This window comes from Narcine bancroftii, chromosome 7 (assembly GCF_036971445.1).
Source record: "Narcine bancroftii isolate sNarBan1 chromosome 7, sNarBan1.hap1, whole genome shotgun sequence".
NCBI lineage: Eukaryota > Metazoa > Chordata > Chondrichthyes > Torpediniformes > Narcinidae > Narcine > Narcine bancroftii.
The window spans coordinates 2,015,637-2,040,553 of record NC_091475.1 but is presented as its reverse complement, the minus strand read 5'-3'; the positions used below and the strand labels follow the sequence as shown (position 1 = coordinate 2,040,553).

Sequence of the window (24,917 nt, the reverse complement as noted above, 5' to 3'; positions counted from 1 at the left end):
GGATAATGGAGAAGAAATAGACCAGTGGGACTAAAGACTTTTGAAATAGCCAGCACAGACAAAAGCAATCAAAAGAATAATAAATTTAGTTTTAAATGGTTGGCTGGAGGCATACAGAGCTCTCTGCAATGTTTGGGACAAAGACATTGTTTTCCTTCATTTGCCCCTGTGCTCCACATTTTAAAATGTGTAATCGAACAATTCACCTATGATTAAAGTACACATTTATTCAAGATTATTTGTATGCATTTTGGTTTGACCACGTATAAATTATTGCACTTTTTATACATAGTCCCCTCATTTCAGGGCACCATCCTATTTGGGACATTGCAATGGTATGTATATTAAAGCTGTTGTGCTTAGTATTTTGTTGCATATCCCTTGCATGCAATGACTGCTTGAAGTTCTGTGATTCATAGACATCACCAGGTGCTGAGGTTCTTCTCTGGTGATGCTCTGCCAGGTCTCTACTGCAACCATCTTCAGCTCCTGTTTGTTTCAGGGATTTGACCCTTTAAGTTTTCTCTTTATCATATGTTCAATTGGATTTAGATTGGATGGCAGTCTTGGCTATTCAAGAAATTTCCAGTTTTTAGCTTTGAAACACTCCTTTGTTGCTTTAGTAGTATGTTTGAGATCGTTGTCTTGCTATAGGATGAAGTGCCGTCCAATGAGTTTGGAGGCATTTCCTCGCACTTGAGCCGATGTTTCTATACAGCTTAGAATTTATTTTGCTCTTGGCTTCAGTAGTTACATCATCAGTGAAGATAAGTGTGCCAGTACCTATGGTAGCCATACATGTCAAGGCAGGCCATTACACCCAATCACCATGTTTCATAGAGGAGGTAGTAGCTTTGAATCTTGGGCAGCTCCTTTACCTCCACACTTTGCTCTTGCCATCACTTTTATACAGGTTAATCTTGGTCTCATCTGTCCACAAGGCCCTTTTTCAGAATTCTGCAGACTCTTTTAAATATTTCTTGGCAAACTGTAATCTAGCCATCATGTTTCTGAGGCTAACAAGTGGTTTGCATCTTGCAGTAAGCTTCTGTATTTTGATTCAGGAAGTCTTCTGCAGAAAGGAGTCATTTGCACATCCACGCCTACCTCCTGAAGAGTGTTTCTGATCTGTTGGACAGGCATTTGGGAATTTTTCTTCATGATGATAAGAATTCTTCTGTCATCAGGCAGTGGAGGCATCACTTGGCCCATCAGACCTTTTGCGATTTCTGAGCTCACCAGTATGCTCTTTCTTCTCAATGATATACCAAACTGTTGATTTTGGTCATCCTAAGGTTTGAGCGACGTCTCTTACTGCTATACTCTTGTTTTTCAGCCTCATACTGGTTTCTTTGACTTTCATTTGTCTCAACTCTGATCCTCATGTGAAAACAATTAAACATACTTGAGTAATCACAAACACCAGTGAAGCCAAATGTGCCAAACATTATGGTGCCCTGAAATGGGACAATTATGTATATAAAAAGTGCTGTCATTTTGACATGGTCAAACCAAAATAACCTTAAATAAAATCTGGAATCTGCACTTTAATCAAATGTGAATTGTTTGATTACAACACAGTGGGGAAAAAAGTGTATTTGTCACAAACATTCTGGAGGTACCATATATTGTGATTATTTTGTTGAAAATTAGGAAATCTTAAATTGAGACTGCCCATCATGTCAAGCAAGAACAACCAATAACAACACAATGCTAACATTTTTCTTTTCATTTTTTGAGATGCATGTATGTCCATACCCAATTTCTATCTTGAGGGTGAAACATTGCACCTACACACAATTGTTTGATCAAAAATATCCATTTGGCAGGATGACTTTCACAGTAGCAGAACACAAGTACCCAATTGAAAGCAGGAGTCAGTTGGCCCAATAATTGTCCTGCAGCTTTGTGGTTTTATTGAATTAACTAATGCAAGAGATGAGTATAAATCAAAAATCCTGACTGCTTTAGGCTCTGCAGCTCCAGAACCTCTGCTCAAAAACTTTGAAAGGTGACCAAGACTGGAATATTCAGAGGCATTTGACATTTTGGAAAGTTAGACAGAAAGGAGAAGTTGGAGGGGGGGGGGGGGGGGGGTGCATGGCAAGATGGCATAGAGGGAAAAAGTGCAGTTCCACCTTTCCCCAGTTAGACATTAATACCTGATTTTAAAACCTGTAAAAGTTGTTAAAAATAGTATTCACAGACTTAGTAGAGGATTGAAAAGGCTACAAACGTGAAAAAAAATCAAAAACTCAGTTACAGAAGAAATTACCCTATAAATGTGTTGAAGAATTGAGGCCTACCTACCAAGTTGAAGCCACGGAGTCATCGACTTGAGTTCCCAAGCCTCAAAGAACCCCAGCTCGGCTGACAATTACACCGGCGCCGATCACGCATCCGCAAGATGGCGCCAGTTCTGTGATGAGCTCGGTAGGCCCCGACTTGCGCCCCTGTGAGCCCGGGTGGATCGATTAAGTGGGGACAGACACGCGAGCCCACAGTAATACCTGGTGGTCTAGGGACGCGCAGTGTAGCGTCAGAGGATGCACCTGCGCAGTTGGTGACTATTCCAGGCATGCGTGGTGCATCACGAGTTTGAGATATACTAGAGAAGGAGTGGGCTGTGGGAGAACCCGAAAGATGGCAGGCTGACGAGGTCGGCACGCTGTTGACGGGTATCCATCTGCAGCCGTACTGGTCAAAAAGTGGAGAGCCCGGCACTATTGGAATCAACACAGGAAGCATATATGGGGACTGGGACCAGAGAAGATAGGCCTCAAGGGGAAGTGATGGCTCATCAAATGGAAAACATGTCAATGCAGATGTCTACTCAGATAAATCAAGGATTTATGGAAGTGAAATCTAAAGTGAACAATATGTGTGAAGAGATGACCTCTGTGAAGAAAGATATGACTGTAGTTAAAAGTAATGTTAGTAGATGTAAAAAACAGTGGACACTGTACAGGATGATTTTTAAAAAACTGAAAAAGCTCTTTTTGAATGCAAGAACCAAGTGGATCATAATAGAGAAAAAATGGAAAAAGTGGAGGATTCTTTCGCGGATTGGGGGATTCAGAAGAAGGAATTACTGAAGAAGATTGACTCATTCGAGAATCAAGGTCAAAGAAATAATGTAAAAATAGTAGGTCTCCCAGAAGATATGGAAGGTTCAGATCCGGTTAAGTTTTTTTAAGAAATGGATTCCTGAGGTACTGGGCAAGGAATTTTTTTCCGGGTGGTCTAGAGTTGGATTGAGCACATAGAGCATTGAGAAAAAAAACGTTTCCAGGTCAACCACCGAAGGCAGTTTTGATTTGTTGTTTGAAATATCAAGATAGAGAAATGATACTACGAGTTGAGATGCAGAAGGCAAAATCAGACTCCAATGATGGTTCCAAATAACAGAATGTTCTTCTATGCAGATTTGAGTCAAGAAATTATTAGGCGGCGCTGAGAATTTAATTCAGCTAAAGAAGTGCTGTGGCGAAAGGGTTACAAGTTTGCCTTTTGTTACCCGGCTGTACTTAAAATGATCATGATGCATTAATTTTTGCTAATTCTTTGCCAGATTTGCGAGGAAATGGTCGGTCACCATTATCATCGCCTAAAAGGAGGGTAAATGGAAAAGGGAATGGAAAGAATAGGAAACACGGAAAGAATGGGTAGAAGGTTGAATTGACGCAAAGTCTTCTTGATATTGAAGACCTTGAACAATAATTGAGATTGGAATCACTGGGTTGAATATTCCTGAATAATTACTTTGTGAAAGTCTGATTGGTGGGGTGGATGACACTGAGACCTGATAGTTGTCTGCCACTAGTGGGTTTCACCACACCCAGATTTTTAGGGAGTTACTACTTTTTAGTCGTTTACTGAGGGGCAGTTTATATATTTTTTTTTGTTTTTGTGGAATTTTTATATGGGGGGGGTTTTAGAATATTTAGGGAATTAGAAAGGGGAGTAATATTTTATAGTAGAATTTTTACTGAAATGTCTAACTTGAACTTTGCAACTTTTAATGTCCAGGGATTGAATAATGCTATTAAGTGTAAATGAGTATTGGCTTATATTAAAAAAATTAAAGTTGATATTGCTTTTTTTGCAAGAGATACATTTGACTATAAAAGAACGTATGAAATTGAAGAGAGATTGGGTTGGTCATGTATTTTCTTCTTTCAATTCCAAGGTGAAAGGTGTAGCGATCTTAATTCATAAGAAATTACTGTTTGAATTAGAATCCTTTGAAGGTAATGCAGGGAGGGTTTTGAGGTTGAATTGTAAATTTTTTGCTGAATTATGGACTTGGTTAAATGTCTATGCACCTAATGTGGATGATGAAAGGTTTATGTCAGAGGCTTTTTTCTTGTTAAATCAGGCCAAGGAAAATATTTTGGTTGGGGGAGATTTTAACTGTGTTTTAGATCCTTTGTTGGATAGGTCTCCGAAAAGTATAAGGAAATCAAAAACGTCAATACGATTGGGTGCCTTGATGGAAGATTTGAATTTAATTGATATTTGGAGGAGAGTAAATCCTACAGAGAAAGATTTCTCCTTTCATTCATTTAGACATGATTCATTTTCTCCAACAATTATGCTGGTAGGGGATTAGATAATTTCCCTATTGTAAAAATCTAAGAGTTATGAGGAAAACTGCAGGTAGGTAGAGCTGAGTTCACAGCCAGATTAGCCATGATCTAATTGAATGGTGGAACAGGCTAATCCATGATTTTAGTATGTTTTAAGAACAATAAATTGTCAATATATGATCTGAAATTTACATGGAAAGAAAATAAGAACTGTGTCAAACTGGCTGCCAGATTTCCTATTTAATACACATCAAACTGCAATAATTCAATATTACACAATTAGTGGTGATCAGTGCAAGGAGCAAAATAAGACATTTGTTTTCAAAGACGTAACAAAGATGAAGTCTTGAAGGAATATGTATATATATGAATGGCAAAATTCAAACAAAGCTCAGGAAAAGAGAATAATAACCTTTCCCACCATCACTATAAAAATCCCAACTTATTGAGTTGAACTCACAACATTCAAACTTATCATTAAACTTTGCAACATGATATGAAAGTATTTGTAATTGTTTCCTGATAACTACTGTCCTATCAGCAATACAGGGATGAGTATAAAAATGAACTTGTGTGGAAATCTTGTGGAATTTATCAGATTAAAACAATTTTAAAAATTAGCACTTCTCCCCAGCTCAAAAGCCATAGCATGTCAGAGCCAAACTACTTTGAGATGAGAATCAGAATTTGTTCGTCATGAATGGTAGCATCATAGTGAAAATGTTCACATTATAACCATCTTACGACATACTACAAAAAAAGTAAAAATAATAATGTGTGGCGGCATGCCACTAGGCAGGCGAACCGGCCCCACTTGTAATCCACGCGGCGGGGCAGCCAGCCAAAATGGTGCTGTCAGGGGATTTCCCCTTCTTCTCAGCATCGGGCTCAGAAGCCCGCGCTGGGGGACCACGTGAAGCCCGAGTGATGTCCGCGCCCCCCAGCGCAATTCTCAGCCCAGTCCGGGCTGGGAGTATAAGTCCAGCCCAGCAGCCAGCAATAAACCAGTTTTTCTGCTCACTGAGCTCAACCCGTCTGATTGTGTGTTCTTTCAGAAGCAGTGTAGCTGCCGCTACAAGTCCACGAAAAGTCTGAGGTGGATTTCTGGGTTATCAATCAATTTGCCTTATCATTTAGGTTGATCTTGCAAATATGTTTAGGGTCATGGCTGCATTTCTAAGGAGCTTACATATTTAATGTAGATAATAATGCACTGTGTTGATCAGAAACCAGGGAATTAGAATCATCTTACCTCATTTATCAGAAACTGAAGCTGCAGCACAGCTGCCCCACTATCATGTTGGCAATAGCAGTCAACACCAGGACGACCAAGTCTGATTGAATGCAAGTCAAGGAATCGAACATTAACTGTTCACACAAAAAATATTCAAATGTTAAAAAAAAATGCTTTTTCAAATCAGCAAACTGAACTTTCTTCTAGTTAAAACCTTTTATGTTAGATACATTGTCTGTTTATTCAGAACTCCTTCAATCATTTCTAAATAAATACGGTATTTAATGGCATACAAGATCCACTTTTCTCTGCCTCCCCCCACCCCCCAAATGGCTCAAAAATATCCCCAGGACATGTATGCAAAGTGGAAGTTGGATGATAATGGTGACAGTGACCATTGTTGCTGCCTGGCATCACTACCATCTATCGTTGGAGGCTGGTGGAGACTTATTGGGAGACCCTCCCAGCACCCTGCTGTTGGTCCCTACACTAGTCCCACCGCCCTGTTCCCCTTGGGATAGTGCAGGGCAGTGGGACCAGTGTGGGGACCGACAGACAGCCTTTGGAGGTGAGGAGGCAGTGGGACCAGCATGGGGACCAACAATGGCAGTTTGTTTTTACAAAATGTTTTCTGCTATAGCCAAGTTATTTTTGTTTTCTCTTGTATATTACACCAGTATTATTATTTAAAAATTTTTCCTGTTGTCCTAGTTGTAAATTTTGTCCAAGTTTTTTTCTGCTCTACTGTAGCTACACATTTCAATAACATTAAATGTTTACCTGTAAGTAGATAGGAAAAAAATTCTTAATATTCCCTGCTGAAATGGGGGGGATCAGGGGTCTTATATGTGCCCATGGATCTTGTATGCATCAAATATGGACCTACATCTCGTTTACATCAAGTGCCAAAGTCGATGCCCAAGTGGATGGTTGTTACAAGCAATGCAATTTCAATGGAATGAGTATCAGGCATTTGGTGAGCTGTGGAATCTCTACAGACAAGAAGAAAATAATGGTTATTAAATAAAACAGTAAACCAGCTAGCTTTTAAACTTGATCAGAATTATTTTTAGTTATTACAACCAATAGACGCATGGCAAGGTTCCTCAGTCCCTCCCACTGAATGCATACCCTCGACTCGTGTCAGAAATCTTGAATGCTTCTTGCAAAGCAACCATATGTGCACCAGATTGTCAAGCACAGTATACAAAATTCAGGATTCAGACCCGAGGCACCTTCTGGAATTGCAACAATATCCCATGAAGCTAAATAAGAAGTAAATAGAAAGTTTCAGGAGCTGATCAATACACAATTTAAACATCATCACAGACGAACAAATAGGTAACTGTACGATAGATAAGGAAGCCCAGACTGGTACTGCTGGGGTCCAGTTTCAGCATGCTGCCCAACCAGGATTTCAACGTTGAAAACTGAGAGGATAACTGCTTGAGGAGAGTACAGACACAGTCAAGTCCATAACATTGGAGGTGATAAGAAGAAAAAGCAAAGGAGAGCTGCAAGAGCACCAAATTCAATTGCCAGGAATGCAGACACGTTTCAGTGGTCACTGATACGATTTCAGGATATTCCAAATGTCACAGAGTACACCACAGAATATTTTGAAGGGTATGGGTCACATTCCAGATCAGGACTAATAACTCAAACTGAAAGGAACAGATTCTGCAGGTAGATATTAGGGAACATAAGATGTACAGCAAATCCTCAAAAGGTACAAAAAAATCTGACAAACAGGCATAGTAAAAATAAAAATAGTAAGAAGAAACAAAATACTCAAGTCAGGTGGCATACGTGAAGAAAGAGACAGATTTACTGTTTTAGGCCAATAATCTGTTCATTGGCTGGTGGTAGGGGACATGACCTACCAGCTGTAGCTGGGGGCTGAAAGTATAAGCCAGGAGCACTTCCCCTGACATGATGCTTTGAGCCTTTATGACCCTTTGATAAAACAATGTTGGTCAAGTACAAGACCATATGGTAACAGCCCCGATCAATGGACTACAGTGTTACAGTGCATCATTATCTGAGCAAGGGACTGGAATGATGTATGCATTCATAGAAAAGGATGATTGTTCAAGTGATCACAGCAAATTCCACTCCACAGGCCTTTGATAAGTTGCGCACATGAGGCTGCAGACAATGGTATTATGGGAATGGTACTAGCATAGAAAGATTAGCTGACTGGCAGAAGCCACAGTGAAAATAAAGGGCTTTTTTTTTATTGGATGGATGCCAGTATCTAGTGGTGTATCCTAGGGGTCAATGTTGGGTCCACTACTATTGGATAAAGGGATTGACAGCTTTGTGGCCAAGCTTGTGGATGGTAGGACTATAGATGGAGGGGTGGGTGGTGTTGAGGAAGTATGGAGTCTGCAGGAGGGGCAAAGAAGTTGCAGCAGAATAAGGCATAGGGAAGGGTTATGCACTTTCGTAAGAATAAAAGAGACTATTTTCTAAATGGAGAAAGTATTCAGAAAGCAGAGGTCCAAAGAGACTTGGGGATCCTAGTGGAGGGTTCCCTGAAGGTTAATTTGCAGGTTACATCGTAGTAAAGAAGGCAACTGTAATTTCACCTTCTTTTTGAGAGGACTATAATATAAAAGGATGCAATCCCAAGGCTTTTCAGGTGTTGGTCAGACAACATTTAGACTATTATGAGCAGTTTTGGTCCCCACATTTCTGTCAAAAGAGAAGATCCAGAAGAGGTTTACAAAAATTATCTCGAGTTTGAGAGGGTTAACATACAGGAAACATTTAATAGTTTTGGGCCGGTATTTGTTGGTTTAGAAGAATGAGGGCAGATTTCATTGAAAGGGCTGGTGTTGCAGGCTTCTGTTTTTTAAAATCTTTATTTTATTTATTTTAGTAAGTTACTGTAGGGGGTTGGTACAGGGAAAGACATTCACAGATAACGACATTTTGAACAAGACAGCCTGGCACCTAATTCAAAACTGTAAACCAGCATTATTGTCCTCAATTGATAGACTGAAACTATGAATGTTTACTTAAGACAACATCTGTTCAAACAGATTGACAAGATGTTGGGAAACTGAAAACCAGTATATACATGCCAAGACGTAGAATTGGAGTGACTTTGGGTGAGATGGTCACTTCTGCTAATTCTCCTTGTCAGAAGAAAGCAGTTATCTACTGTGGCCACTAACAGTCATTTTTGATTGACCCATGACTGGGTAAAGGAAACAGGATCAGTCCTGTATTTGGATCATGATCATTAAATGGCCATTTTGTTTAATCCTTGCCTGGGTTCGTGGAAGCATCACATTGTGGAAGTCACGTTTTCTGTCCCCTACCCAAAGAGGGGAGTTGTGACAAATCATTTGTATGAAGGAACATTCCTTTGAAAGCAACTTGACAAGAATTCATGAGTTTTGAGAAGTCTGAAGTCTCACCTACTTCATAATTACTTCTGAGCATCAGTTTAAAGAATCTGAGTTTCAACACAGGATTTCTGAGACTGAGCTTTGAATCGACTTTTCAGAGTTATGCCTCAGCTCTAATGGTTTGGGTAATCCACCCAAACACACACTTGTGCATTCTTCGGGTTGTTTAGATTTAAGTACGATGTTATATTTTTAAGTTATTAATTAAAATTATTGTTTTAAGATACAGTTGTCTTGGTGAATTTCTTTTGCTGCTGATCTATGATGTAACAGCTGGATAGGGTAGATGTGAAGAGGTTTCTAGTAGTGGGAGAGTCTAGGACCAGAGGACACAGTGGAGAATAAAAGGTCACAATAACCATTTTAAAACTAATGGAGTTGCAGTCACTGGACCCAAAGTACTCAGCCACCATCATTTCAGTCACTTGTCCTATCCAGTTTCCTGAGACGAAGCCCAGGGTCACATCCTCTCCAATAGGGCTCTCAATATATTGATTGAGGAAGATCTCTTGGACACACTTAATAAATTCCAAACTATGTGGGTTCCATTTAAAGTTTTCCAGTAATACCTCTCTACTATTCTGACAGCAATCTGCAATTTTCCTGCACATCTGTTCTTCCAATTCCTGATATTGCAGCCTACAATACAGCCCCATCAAAGTGATCATTCTTTTCTTGCTTCTATCCATACAATTTTATTAGATGACCACCCAAGAATACTTTAATCTTTGTTATCTTGTCTTCCCTCAGAAAAACAACCTCCTTCCCTCCTCTTACCTAATCATATGTGTAGCATCTGTATCCTAGTTTTTGATAATATTTCTCTTGTGTTACTTTGCTAAAGTTGCTGTATTACTGGAAATATATTGAAGAATAAAATATGAATTTGGCATGCTTGTGATATAAAAGATACAAATCATCATTGTTTTTTTAAAAATTTATAGCACAGTAGAAGCCAAATTCCAGCCATTTAAACCCATGTTAGCCCAGTTACACCCAAATTAACCCACAACCCCGTACGTTTTGGAAAGTGGGAGGAACCACGGGGAGAACGTACAAACATATAGGAACATAGGAAGTAGGAACAGGAGTCGGCCAAAAATGGCCCATTGAGCCTGCTCCGCCATTCAATACGATCATGGCTGATCTAATTTATGATCTAACTCCACCTACCTGACTTCTCCCCATATCCCCATATCCCCTAATTCCTCTATCATGTAAAAATTTATCTAACCGAATTTTAAATATGTTTAATGAGGCAGCCTCAACCACTTCCCTGGTTAGAGAATTCCAAACATTCAGTACTCTCTGGGAAAAACTATTTTTCCTCATCTCTGTCCTAATTCTACTCCCCCGAATCTTGAGACTGTGTCCTCTCGTTTTAGTTTCCCCGGCCAGCTCAAAAAACCTTCCTACATCTATCCTATCCATACCCTTCATAATCCTATATGTTTCTATAAGATCTCCTCTCATTTTTCTGAACTCGAGCGAATACAATCCTAGACGATTTAATCTTTCATCACAAGTCAACCCCTTCATCCCAGGGATCAACCTAGTGAACCTCCTCTGGACCGTCTCCAAAGCCAGTATATCCTTCCTCAAATATGGAGACCAGAACTGGATTCAGTACTCCAGGTGCGGTCTCACCAGTACCTTATACAGTTGCAACATTACCTCCCTACTCCTGAATACAATTCCTCTTGCGATGAAGGCCAACATTCCATTTGCCTTCTTAATAACCTGATGAACCTGCAACCTAACTTTTCGGGATTCATGCACAAGCACTCCCAAGTCCCTTTGCACAACAGCATGCTGTAGTTTTTCACCCTTAAAATAATATTCAGCTCTTTTATTTTTCTTGCCAAAGTGGATAACCTCACACTTACTAACATTGTACTCCATCTGCCAGACCTTTGCCCACTCACCCAGCTTAACTATATCCCTCTGCAGACTCTCCACATCCTCATTACAATTTGCTCTTCCACTCAATTTGGTGTCATCCGCAAACTTATATCCTCAAAGAATCCTAACAAGTTTGTCAAACAAGATCTTCCCTTTCTAAAACCATGCTGCGTCTGCCTGATTGAACCCTTGCGTTCCAAAAGTTTCACTATTTCATCTTTAATGATGGCTTCAAGCATTTTTCCAACTACAGACTTCAAGCTAATTGACCGATAATTTCCAGTCTTCTGCCTACATCCCTTCTGAAAAAGTGGCGTGTTTGCTGTCTTCCAGTCTGCTGGGACCTGCCCAGAATCCAAGGAATTTTGGTATATGACCACCAATGCATCAACTATAACTTCTGCCATTTCCAGAACCCTTGGATGCATATCATCAGGACCAGGTGATTTGTCTGGCTTTAGTCCCATTAGTTTCTCCATCACTACTTCCTTTGTAACAACTATTTTATCAAGGCTCTCCCCAACATTCACATCCTTAACTCCGCACTTGGGCATGCTGGACGTGTCTTCCACCGTGAAGACTGACACAAAATATTTGTTCAATGCCTCGGCCATTTCCTCATTTTTTGCTACCAGTTTTCCTTTCTCATCCTCCAAGGATCCTATGTTAACTCTGGCCACCCTCTTCCGTTTTATATATTTATAAAATTTTTTGCTTTCTGTTTTTATATTTTGTGCCAATTTACTTTCATAATCCTTTTTCCCATTTCTTATTACCCACTTTGTAACCCCTTGTTGTCTCTTAAACTTATCCCAATCTTCCAGTTTCCCACTGCTCTTTGCAGATTTGTACACCTGCACCTTCAATTTTATACTCTCCTTTATTTCCTTTGTTAACCACGGTTGATTTTTCCCTCCCTTGCTGCCCTTTTTCCTGACCGGAATATATTTTTGTTGAGCATTACAAAATATTTCTTTGAAAATCTTCCACTGTACCTCAACTGTTTCATCAATTAGCCTGTGCTCCCAGTCCACTCTGCCCAATTCCTCCCTCATAACATAACAATTACAGCACGGAAACAGGCCATTAGGCCCTTCTAGTCCGCACCGAACCAAACACCCCTTTCTAGTCCCACCTCCCTGCACAATGCCCATAACCCTCCATCTTCTTCTCATCCATATACCTGTCCAACCTTTTCTTAAATAATACAATTGACTCCGCCGCCACTATTTCTCCCGGAAGCTCATTCCACACGGCTACCACTCTCTGAGTAAAGAAGTTCCCCCTCATGTTACCTCTAAACCTCTGCCCCTTAATTCTTAACTCATGTCCTCTTGTTTTAATCTTTCCTCCTCTTAATGGAAATAGTCTATCCACATCCACTCTGTCTATCCCTTTCATAATCTTAAATACTTCTATCAAATCCCCTCTCAACCTTCTACGCTCCAAAGAATAAAGACCTAATCTGTCCAATCTCTCCCTATACTCTAGATGCTTAAACCCAGGTAACATTCTGGTCAACCTTCTCTGCACTCTCTCCACTCTGTTTATATCCTTCCTATAATTAGGCGACCAGAACTGCACACAGAACTCCAAATTAGGCCGCACCAACGTCTTATACAATCTCAACATCACCTCCCAACTCCTATATTCCATGCAATGATTGATAAAGGCCAGCATACTAAAAGCCTTCTTCACCACCCTATTCACGTGAGTTTCTACCTTCAGGGAACGATGTACCGTTACTCCTAAATCTTTCTGCTCTTCTGTATTCATCAATGCTCTCCCATTTACCACGTATGTCCTATTCTGATTCTTCTTACCAAAATGAAGCACCTCACACTTATCAGCATTAAATTCCATCTGCCATTTTTCAGCCCACTTTTCTAAGCAGCCCAAATCCCTCTGCAATCCTTGAAAACCTTCATTATCCACTATTCCACCTATCTTAGTATCGTCTGCATATTTACTAATCCAATTCACCACCCCATCATCTAGATCATTAATGTATATAACGAACAACAATGGGCCCAATACAGATCCTTGAGGCACACCACTGGTCACCGGCCTCCAACCTGACAGACAATTATCCACTACCACTCTCTGGCCTCTCCCTTTCAGCCAATGTTCAATCCATTTGACTATCTCAAAATTTATACCTAAAGACTGCACCTTCCTAACTAACCTTCCATGTGGTACCTTATCGAAGGCCTTACTGAAGTCCATATAGACAACATCCACTGCGCAACCCTCATCCACATTCCTAGTCACCTCTTCAAAAAATTCAATCAGATTGGTCAAACATGACCTTCCTCCCACAAATCCATGTTTAGTGCTCCTGATCAGACCCTGTCTATCCAGATGTTTATAAGTACTATCTCTAAGAATTTTCTGCATTAATTTACCTACCACAGATGTCAAACTTACAGGCCGATAGTTGCCAGGCTTCCTCCTTGAACCCTTTTTAAATAACGGAACCACATGCGCAATGCGCCAATCCTCCGACACTATCCCCATATTTAATGAAATTTGGAAAATTACCGCCAGAGCCTCTGCTATTTCCTCCTTCACTTCTCTCAAGTGTTTAGGCATAATATATTAGTTTTAGATCTAACTATTTCCCCTTCCATCTGAATGAGAAATTCAATCCTACCATGATTGAGATAGGTAGAGTAAATGATGTAATAGAGAGACCATCTGGTCTCCCAACTCCTATATTCCATGCAATGATTGATAAAGGCCAGCATACTAAAAGCCTTCTTCACCACCCTATTCACGTGAGTTTCTACCTTAAGGGAAAGATGTACCGTTACTCCTATCTCATTGCACAACACTAGATCCAGGAGAGCATTTTCTCTTGTGGGTTCCTTAACATGCTGCTCAAGAAAGCTATCGCGGATGCATTCTATGAAGTCCTCTTCCAGACTCCCACGACCAACTTGATTTTCCCAATCTATGTGGAAGTTAAAGTCCCCCATGACTACTGCTGTATCATTATTACATGCCTCACTTATCTCTCTATTTATTTCCTGTGCCACTAAACTATTGTTATTTGGTGGGCGATAGATAACACCCACCAATAATTTTTTCCCTTTGTTATTCTTTATCTCTACCCAAATGGACTCAACATTATACTCTTTAAATCTTATATCATCCTTCACTACTGCCTGGAGCTCATCATTGATTAAGAGTGCAACTCCACCTCCCTTACCATCCTGTCTATCTCTTTGCCCCACCTGATACCCTTGAAAGTTTAATTCCCATTTAGGGTCACCTTGTAGCCATGTTTCCGTGATGGCTACCAAATCATAGGCATGGGTACTGATTTGCGCCTCAAGTTCACTAACCTTATTTCTAATACTGTGGGCATTCAGATAAAGTGCCCTTATGCTCTTTGTCTTTTTAATATCTAGTGACTTCTGTAACCTTTTCTTTTGATTTTTCTGCCCACTATTTTTCTTTGTAATTTTCTTAACACTATCATTGACCCGAAAACTCACTGCTTCATCTGATTTTTTACTTTCTCCTCCCAACATTACTTTTCCTATTTTACATTTCCTGGCCATTACTTTATCTTCCCTACCCTTTTCTGTATCACTCTGGTTCCCATACCCCTGCCAAATTAGTTTAAACCTTGCCCCACTGCTGTACTAAACATACTTCACAAAATGTTGACACCTTTTGGATTTAGGTGCAACCCGTCCCTCTTGTAAAGATCATGCCTTCCCCAAAAGAGATCCCAATGATCCAAGAAACCAAATCCTTGCCTTGAACACCAGCCCCTCATTTTCCTTATCCTTACATTCTTTTAATCACTTGCATTTGGAACAGGTAGTAATCCCGAGATCACCACCCTAGCATTCCTGTCTTTCAGCTTTTGTCCCAGCTCACTGTAACCCCTTTTCATTACCTCCTCCCTTTTCTTGTCAATGTCATTTGTACCCACATGTACCAAGACATGAGGCTGCTCTCCCTCTCCTCTAAGAATATTTTGGACCCGATTTGTGATATCTCATACCCTTGCACCAGGGTGGCAGCACACCATGTGGTATACTTATCTGGCTCACAGAACCTCCTGTCTGTACCCCTGACAATGGAGTCCCCAATAACTACTGCATTTCTCCTTTTTCTTTTCTTTTGCACCACTCTGCCAGGCTCATTGCCATTGACCTGGTGCCCGTGGCCATCTTCCGTCCGGTCATCTCCCTCAACAGAATCCAACACAACATAACTGTTGCTGAGTGGGATAGTCACTGGTGTGCTCTCCATTTTTCTCGCTTTTTTCTTCCCCCCCCGACAGTTTCCCACTTACCTGACATGGGTTCTGGAGTATTTATCGCCCTGAAAGTTGAGTCGATTAACTCCTCACTCTCCCTTACAAGCCACAGGTCATCGATCTGCAACTCCATATCCCTAATTCGCTCCCTTAGTAACTGCATCTCGGTACACCTGGTGCAGATGTGGCCATTTGGGAGGGTGGAGGTCACCCATTGTTCCCACATCTGACACCCAGTACAGAGCACTAACCCTATTGGCATGACTCTGAATACGAAGGCAAATAACTCAGCTTACCTTTTCTCCTTGCCTGCTTTCGCCGAAGCCTGATAAGCCAAAGCCAGGAAGTCTCACTCCTTCACTGCTCCACTCACTCACTGAGCCGCTCCTCGCTGGCCGCTCCCTCCCATTTCACTCCTTTTATTGGCCCCTTGACCAATTGACCCTGTCACTTTCAGCAAGCTCCTCCACCTCTGACTCACAGCCTGACTCTCTCCAAGCTCCTCCTCCGACTCCCAGCCGAACCAAGTAGGCCCAAGCCCCGGTAAGCCCCCGACTTTAATAGCTTACCTTCTCCTCACTTTCAGCAAGCTCCTCCTCCTCTGACTCACAGCCCGACACTCTCCAAGCTCCTCCTCTGACTCCCAGCCTAACCTTATAGACAGCGCCAGATTTGAACCTGGGTCGCTGGTGTTGTAATAGTCTTGCACTAACCGCTATGTTAACCATGCTGCCTACAAATGCCAATCGCAATTCAATGAAGAACTCTTTTTCACTTGGACAACAGCTGTCGCAAAATCAATGCAACCACCTCATTCTACCAGCCTTGACTACACTTGACTTGCTATACTAATTGAATGTTTCATTAAATTTATATTTAACCATAAACATGGCCATCAAGTCCAATGAAACAAACATCAAGAAAACATAGATTATTAATTTTGCTCTCTATGTTAGGAAACACCTCAAAATTACAATATGGGCTCATCAAATAAATAACTGTCATATAAACTGATAGATTTATACAAAGACATTTTAATCAAGTATGTAAAATGTTAAAGATTGCTTCCTCTTATTGGCTGATTCAGATAAATGAAAGATTGATGGGAAATAACCTCTGATTTATAATTTTTGTTCAAAAGCATGGTAGAATGAAGATGAGCACATCAATCAAAGTTCAGGTTGATGAAAGGTCACCTATAAGTTAGGGTATTTCCACATGAAATGACATATTTGATAAAGACGATGAATGGAAACAAGAAAAAAATCCAGATGTGGTTTAGAAAACAAGTTAAATCACAATCCAATTTGCATATGGTAACCGTCTAAAACAAATTGTGAGATTTAGTTTCAAGGTTAGCAAATAGATTAAAGAACACAAGAAATAAAACACAAGTAAGTCATTTGTTTCTTTAACTCTGTCTGCTATTAATCAAGACCATGACCAACCTTTTACTTCAATATTTCTCTTTGTTATCCCTATATTCATCTCTTCCTGAATAACTCAATGACTGAGCCCAACCCCACCTTTGTAGAGATTCCAAAGATTCTTCACACTCTCCATAAATGTGTATTCATTTCAGCCCTTCAAGTTAAAATTCCTTTCTGTCTATTGTCACATGCTGAGGGTTGTGTGCTTTATCCATTCGCTCTATCAGCATATCAGAAGAAAACAAAGTATAAGGAGTTACAGTGCGAGATCAGTTCAAATGGAGTAAGGGCAATATTATTTTACTTACGTGAAATTTGTTCAGTAGGTTGATATAGTAGAGGGAAAGAAACTGTCATTGGATCCAATGGTGCAAGATTTCACCCTCTTGAATCTTCTTGACAGGATGAGGAAAGAAGAGAATGTGGTCAGGGTGGGAGGGATGAGCCCCTCAGTAGGTTAACTGCTTTATCAAGGCATCAAGAGAGAGAGAGATAGAGCGCGAGAGAGAGATAGAGCGCGAGAGAGAGAGCGAGCGCGAGCGAGCGAGAGAGAGCGCGAGAGATAGGAGGTTTGTGTGATGATCTAAGGTCATTCACAATTCTCTGCAGTTTCTTGCAGACTCGGGTGGAGAAGTTCCTGTACCACAGTATGGTGTATCCTGAGGCAGTGAGCCCATTTCTCAACTTTTCAAATGGGGAAATATGCTCCCTGCATCCAGCCTATTGAGCCCCGCATGAAATTTCATAAGGTTCAATTAGATTTCTTTCAATCCTAATTTTAGAAAGAATAAATTTAGTTTACTCAACCTTTGCATGCAATTAGAATAATGAACCTTTCCCATATCTCAATGGCAGGTGTATCTTTTTTTAGGTGGAGACCATAATCTAGGAGCAGGCCTCTTCAAGCCCTATAAAAAGGAAGACTTCTTTGTTTTTGTAGTCAAATTCTCCTGTAAGGCTAAAATACTATTTGCTTTCCTAATTGCTTGCTGCACACATGTGTTGAATTTCAATGGCTGTGTCCACCCAGATTCCTTTGAACATTGAGGTTACTGAATTTCATTGAGTTAAATTGCATGTGTGTTTTTACCTACTCACTCAATTTGTTAATAAGACTTTGAAGACTCTTTATATTCTCTTTCCTACTCACAATCCCACTCTGTTTTGTACCTGCTGCAAACTTGGAAATATGACATTTGGTCAAACATATATATGAATTGTGAATCACCAATAGCTGCAGTAATACAGCAGTCACAGCCTGCCAAATGTTGCTTTTAATACTGCTCTTCTTTCTATCCAAAAATCAATACTCAATCCACCTTATCATATTAGCTCCAACTCTGTGACCTAACTTTATTACCCACCTCTATAATTAGTCACTTAAACAAACCAAAAGTTAAAAATAGGGAGAATAAGCAGCCAAAAATTCAGAGGCTGAGGATCCAGGATCAAACAACAGTCAAGAGTTTTGCTTTAAACTCCAGCTGATGAATATGAAGGTTGATAGTTGATTTTAACAACAATTTATGATGAAAGTCTGATGGTATAAATTAAGATTTTAAATAGCTTCTAAAAGAGGAACACTAAGATCATAGGCAGGCTGCCAAGATCTACTGCTTGCAATTCCTGTGCTATATGGGAACTGGAGGATACTTCTTTAGGAAATTAGGTACAGGAAGCATCTCCAAGATCCTGAATTCAAGCTCAAGGTTTCTTAGCTTGAGGATAGCTGGAGTCACTGTTGAGCATTGGGAAAGTGAGATTCCTGAACAATATGTAGGAGGTAGTTATCCTCCTGAGAGATTAGGAGAGTAAAATAACGATCCTAGAAAGTGTAGGGTATGGAAGAAAGTGCCGGAATATTTGGGATATATGACTCTCTCAAATCAATACTCAACATGGAAGACCGCTGAGAATCTGAATAGTCTAAAGAAGAGGTTGAAAGATCATCATCTCAATGGGCAAAACTACATGATGAGGAATAGCAAAGTGTAGACATACAGCCATTATAGGAGATCCCATTGTTAGAGGGACAGACAAAGAATCTAGTACTTGGAAGAGCTTTGAGATGATAAAAGAGGACCTGAGGTTTCGTTCAAGATAAACAGGTTTCCATTAACCTGGCTACAACCTTTGCCAAGGTAAGAGAGGAAGTTCAGGAAGAGCAGACAGAAAGAGTTTTTATTTTCAATAAGGATGGTTTCAATAAAGCCCCACAAATAAGGCAATTAGGAAACAATAATCAGCTGAAGGAATTCAGGGAGGTCGCACTGCATGCATTGGTAAAATAGTTAATTGACCTTTTATTGAGATTAAAGGAAAAGCTGATCTCACATATTTCAAGAGAGGGGGAAAAAAGCCAGGAAGGGACCAAAATGTGATAGGGTATTGGACAAAAGATGAATTAGAGAAAAAAAGAATGTGAATAGGTAAAAGATGAAAAGAATGGAAAAGAGGAGGAGGTTATTCAAAATTAGAAAAATCATTGTTCATACCAGAGATTAACATTGTCCAGAAGGAATGGTCGCAGCTAAGAGACATCTTTCTCTGAGAATGGCGAAGGAAATTAAAATGGTGAGCTACTGAGAGTGCAACACACAAAAGTATTGGAGAAACTCAGCAGGTCAGACAATATCCATAGGAACTAAGGCATTAATGTTTCAGGCCTGAGAGACCCTCATCCAGAATTTGGTTAGTGGAACTTCAAGGTTGGATTCAGTGGCTAGATATTTGCAAAGCATTTATCCAATCTGTGTTAGGTCTCATTGAAGTAGAGGCCACACCTAATACACCTACCACAGTTGATTAGGTCTGATGATGTGCATTTAAAGCTCTATCTCACTTGGAAAATCACGTTGGTGGCTCTGGATGAAAGTGAAGGGGATGGAGGGACAAGTTTTACACTTTCTGCAATTACATCGAGAAATGGCTGATGGGATGGAAAGGTAAATGGAGAGAGAAGGTAGACTGAAAATTTCAGATAGACAGATACCTATGAAAAGAAAATAGGGGTGGAGAGGGGAGGTTGAGACTGGTGCTGGAATGGTGATGAAGTTATCAGAAATGTCAGAGGATAGATAATGTGCCCTGCCTTGGAAGAGATGGTCTTGAGGCCAGAAGTACAGGAAACAGGTGTGTGTGTGTGTGTGTGTGTGTGTGTGTGTGTGTGTGTGTGTGTGTGTGTGTGTGTGTGTGTGTGTGTGTGTGTGTGTGTGTGTGTGTGTGTGTGTGTGTGCGCGCATCCTGACAAAAAAATTGAGGAAATATATCATCCCGATATATGTAGGTGGGAGTCAATAGATTTGTGATAGATGTCCATGTTTAGCTCCTGCAGTGTAGTCAGTTGGTAAATTTGAGGCCTGTTCAATTAAAGAGTTAGTATCAGCATGGTTAGGATATTGACATCAATGCCAAAAGCAAGATTAGTAGCAGTTATCTTTCTGATTAGATAGGACCACTGTTTTTTTTAATATTTGTAGCAATGGGAGTGTGAAGGACAAAAATGTTGGTAGATGCCACAACACTTAGAAATGTGACACCAAGGATCGTGATAATTTACACAAAAAGTACATTTGCTGGCAGGGAGGGGAGACAGAGATTGATGAAATTTAACAGACTTGTTTAGCAGAAAGACCAAATAAGACACAGACTAGCATGGTTGAAAATTCTCATAAATGGCAGGGCACACTAAGGGTGTTTATTGATATCTGATACTGAGATTCATAAACAGTGTACAAAATAGGACTGATGAGATTGCTCTGTTAGGTGCAATTTAATAAAGATAATAGCTCCATGCTACTTCTTAAAAATTATTTATTTTGTGGGCATCACTGGAAAAGCCGGCATCCATTTCCCAAACTTAATTGCTCTTAAGGTGATCATGTCACCTTCTTTAACCATGGCAGACTTTTTGGTAAAAGTTCTACCTTAATGTTTTTGGGTTGTGAGCTCTAGAATTCAGACTCAAAGATAAAGATGGGCAAAATATTCCTAACTGAAGTTGGTGTGTGACCTAGACAGGAAGCTGCATGTGATTATCCCCTCATGCCTTGCTCGGCTTCCACAATGGTTGTGCTGTGGTTATTTCTACCAGTATTATTATGGACAGATACATTTGCTACAGGTAAACAGGTTCATCCCTCTTATTATTTCACAATCTCAGACCTACTCATGCATCTACATTCTTCAGATTAAAAGTACAATGATTGGAGATTTTCCCTGTTTTTTATGTCCAAAACAAACATTACTATGCATTATTTGAATTCACTTACCACCTGCAACAGCCTCAGTGTGACAGCTCAGTCAGTTGTGGTGCTTGAAAGCCATATTTGTTGATGTGCACTGACATCTTCACCTAGAAGATATCCTTGCTTCTTTCAGTTCTTCTATCAAGTATAATAGTGACGTTGTATTCCATCAGGAGGATGGACATTATTCCTTTTCCATGGTACTTCATGGCATCTAAAATCTCACTCTGCACTTCACTGTGCACACAGAACTAATGTTCCTGGCAAAACAGATGCACCCAGGAAATGAGGAGGAGTCTGAAACTTCAGCTGTAAGAAATGATGTAAGCATCACTACACTGCTGGCAGGCCAATTTTTCCAAATGAGTCAACAACTAACTGTAGTGCCTGTTCTGGAGGGCAGCCTTACAATTTGGAAACAGTTCTTTCTCTTTGGTTTCTAAAACTTTACTGAGTATGACTCAGTTCATGTCAAATCCTCTAGGCTTTGTTATTCTCATGGTGCTCATTCTGATATAATTGAATAGTTTGCATATTTCAGAGATGATAGAATCAATCACAAGGTTGTCTTGTCCTTCAAATCAGAGGACCCTTCCTAGCCTTCCTACCCATCAGCAAAGATGGATGATAGACTTAAAAGATTACTTTTCTTATGACTAGCAGGGCTTCCATAACAAAACTGACCTTGCCAAGTTCTTCAGCTAATTTTGGCCCCTCTTTGTCTGTTCATAGATATGGAGATTATTATATCAACATTTCTTCAGGTAACATAAATAAAATGTACAATTGACCCAATTCATAAACCTATTAAAAGTAAATGAAACTGAAATGGAAATTAAGAAAATCCAATATGTAAAAAGAAAAATCAGATTAATACATGAAACATGCATAAAGGATTAAAATCTAGCCAGTGTTATTACTGAAAAAGCAGATATTGTGCATGTAGATGAAGATTAAGCTCATCTTCAGTAAATCCAAACTAAAAGACTAAAATCAATTCCTTGATACATTTCTAAAAGCATCCAGCAATATTTAACATTAAAATACCCATACAACCATGATTTATTGGATAATGATTTTCTCCTTTCATATAGTCTCTTTAAAAACCATTTTACGAACCTCCTATGTTTTGTGGGCAAATTGAGAGAAAGAATTGTAGTAAAATCCCATGTGATTTGACATGACTAAATAACTTATTCAGAATTCTGAGGAGCTCATTTAAATACTGAAATTAAATAGCCATTTAACATTTCAAAGACAATTTTATCTTCATTTCTAGGTTAGTTAAACATGTGACATTGTACGTGTTGCTGCCCAGGTGGGAGGGAAATTATGTAAGCATGACAGTATCAACACGGTATCAACATGGTGCATAGGACATCAAACAACTCAATGGAGATGAGAAAAAACAACTGCCAGTTCATTATTGTTCATTTTACATTATTGTACAAAGTAACCTTTGGCAATTAAGGACAAAGTCTACATTTCAAACATCGTAGATGAAAGAAAACTGCCTAAAGTGCTTAGATAAAATTCAGCTATTAATCTAAAGTCATATATTTTGTCAATTTTTCCTAACACAAATTCCTACATCAAAATTCCCATCCAAATGTTTTGTGTAATTATATCTTCCAACAAGAGAGGCAATTATTTCAGAGGTAGTAATGTACAGATGATGGTATGGTTCAGTTTTCCCAGTTTGGTTAAAGGTCATGGTTTGAGATCAGTTCATTGGTTGGAAAATATGATTTAGTGTTCAATTGCCATTTTTGTTGGGACTGATTGAAATAAGTATTTGAACATTAGAAATGGTAGTTCAAAATTTGTAGATAACACCAGTGTTAAGAATGTAGTTAATGTAGATGTAAGTATTTTTTTAAAAAACTAAGTTCAGAACATGAGCAGCTAGGAAACAAGTAGTCAACAAATAAAAAGGGTAATTATTTTATCAATGTCATTTTGTCCATTGGTCTCTGATTAATTTTCAAAAGATAATTCACTGTGAAACCTGAAGTCACAAAACTCACTAAATAAATGCATTTGTTCTGGGGTGTTTCCATCCTGATTTACTAATCCCTCCCTTTCAACATGAAATTTCTCCATGCTTCCATTTAAGATATCTTATACATCCTTGATTTTATATCATTCCAAGTATAATTTTGTGGGCAATATATCACCAATCTGTTGTGACCAGCAAAATTAGATATTAATCTTTGATAATGAAAGGTTATTAAACAGACAAGCCCCAGCCTATTGTCCAGACTTTGATCAGTAGTCCTACATGCCCATACTCCCAAAACTCCCCTGTATGCCAAAGAGCTAGACAAACATAACCTCCACTCCCAATATACACGTGACAAGACCATCCCAACAACCACAGGATTTTAATGGTTCTAAAAAATCTTTGTGATAGCTAGAGATAAGCAAAAACTGTTCACATGCATCTTAAATGCAGCCGGAAAACCATTTAAAAATGAGAATAGTAAATAATATATTTAATAAAAATCAAATTAAAGGACTAACAATTCATTACAATAGTGAAGTAAACCAATCTAAATTAAGTAGAGTACTTCTTCCCCTCTCATTGAGTCTGCAACCCCATCATTGAAGTTACTGTTTGCATTGAAGCTCTCCATAACAAAATAAAGCTGCATCCTCTCTTTGTCATTGGCAAATCCAGAGGCAGATTGAACATTTAGGCACACTAACAATTGTACTCCAACACATACAAGACCTCTGTCTTGCCGGTGTCTTGCCTGCCCAAACATGGAAGATGAAAAAGTGCATAGATGTTAATGAGCTTTAAGCTGTTTCCTTCAGAATCACTTGCTTCAAGTCAGCAAAATTGAAAAAATGAAATCTGCTTCAGTCACAAAAAATACATAGCAAAACCATTCTTTACTTTTCTGAATTGACTGGGTGTTTGCCAAGCCAAGAACATTTTAAAACAATAGAAGCAGCAGAGTGCCATTTATCCCTTTGAGCTTGCTCTACCCTTCATCCAGATCATGGCTGACCTTTTTTCCTACACTGGTCTGTTTTGAATGAAGTCAGAAGCCCAGTTACTGAGGTCATTCAAAACAGACTAGGAAACAGAAACCCTTTTAGATAAAGAATTTTAATTACTTATCACCCTCTGTAAGAAGAATACCTTCCTTTTCTCATTCATATATGACCTATCTCTTATTCTTATATGATGACCTGTTTCTAGTCCATTCAGCCAAGGAAAACATCATTCCTGCTTTCAGATGGTCTAGCTTCACAAGATCTCCTGTCATTCTTTTAAATACCATAGAACACACCTGGCCTATTAAATCTCTTCTGAACTGGCAAACCTAGAATCACTGGAACCAGTGTAGTGAATCTTCAATTTATGGCAGGTATATAGTGTGACAGAATATAGCTATGTTTTTGGGAGATAAATTGGGGCTGGGTTTTTAGAGTAGGCCACATACAAACACTTTAAACCAGATCTTATTTCAAATACTGGAGCTCTGCTGATGCTAGACATGTTGGGGCCAACAGTCTTTGCAAAAGCTTTGGAGAGTGCCCACGAGACTTCAGTAATGGATTGTTGTTTACAAAACGGCAACAGATTAAAGAGCTTATTGGAGTCACAGACAGTCTGCAGTGGAGCTTGCAATTCTAGGAGGGTCATGTGGTTTTGCAAGCAGAGAGAGTAAAACAGGCTTTCTGTGTGTGTGTGAGAAAGAGAGAGAGAGAGAGAGAGAGAGAGAGAGAGATCAGTTCTACAGTCAGCAACTGGAACTGGAACAGGACAAGCTGGCAAGCTTTTGGAAGGCAGGTATGAGTGTTTAGT

At 39.5% G+C, this 24,917-nt stretch overlaps 1 protein-coding gene across 6 annotated transcripts in view; it reads right to left on the bottom strand.

Annotated features, from left to right (window-relative positions):
• LOC138738384 (syntaxin-binding protein 5-like) overlaps nucleotides 1-24,917 on the bottom strand; it is a 267,977-nt gene that overhangs the window by 187,186 nt on the left and 55,874 nt on the right. For all 6 annotated transcript variants that reach the window (XM_069888457.1, XM_069888459.1, XM_069888460.1 and 3 more), the window contains one exon: nucleotides 5,842-5,923. In XM_069888457.1, coding sequence (XP_069744558.1) covers nucleotides 5,842-5,923 — 82 coding nt within the window. The remainder of the gene's footprint in view (nucleotides 1-5,841; nucleotides 5,924-24,917) is intronic.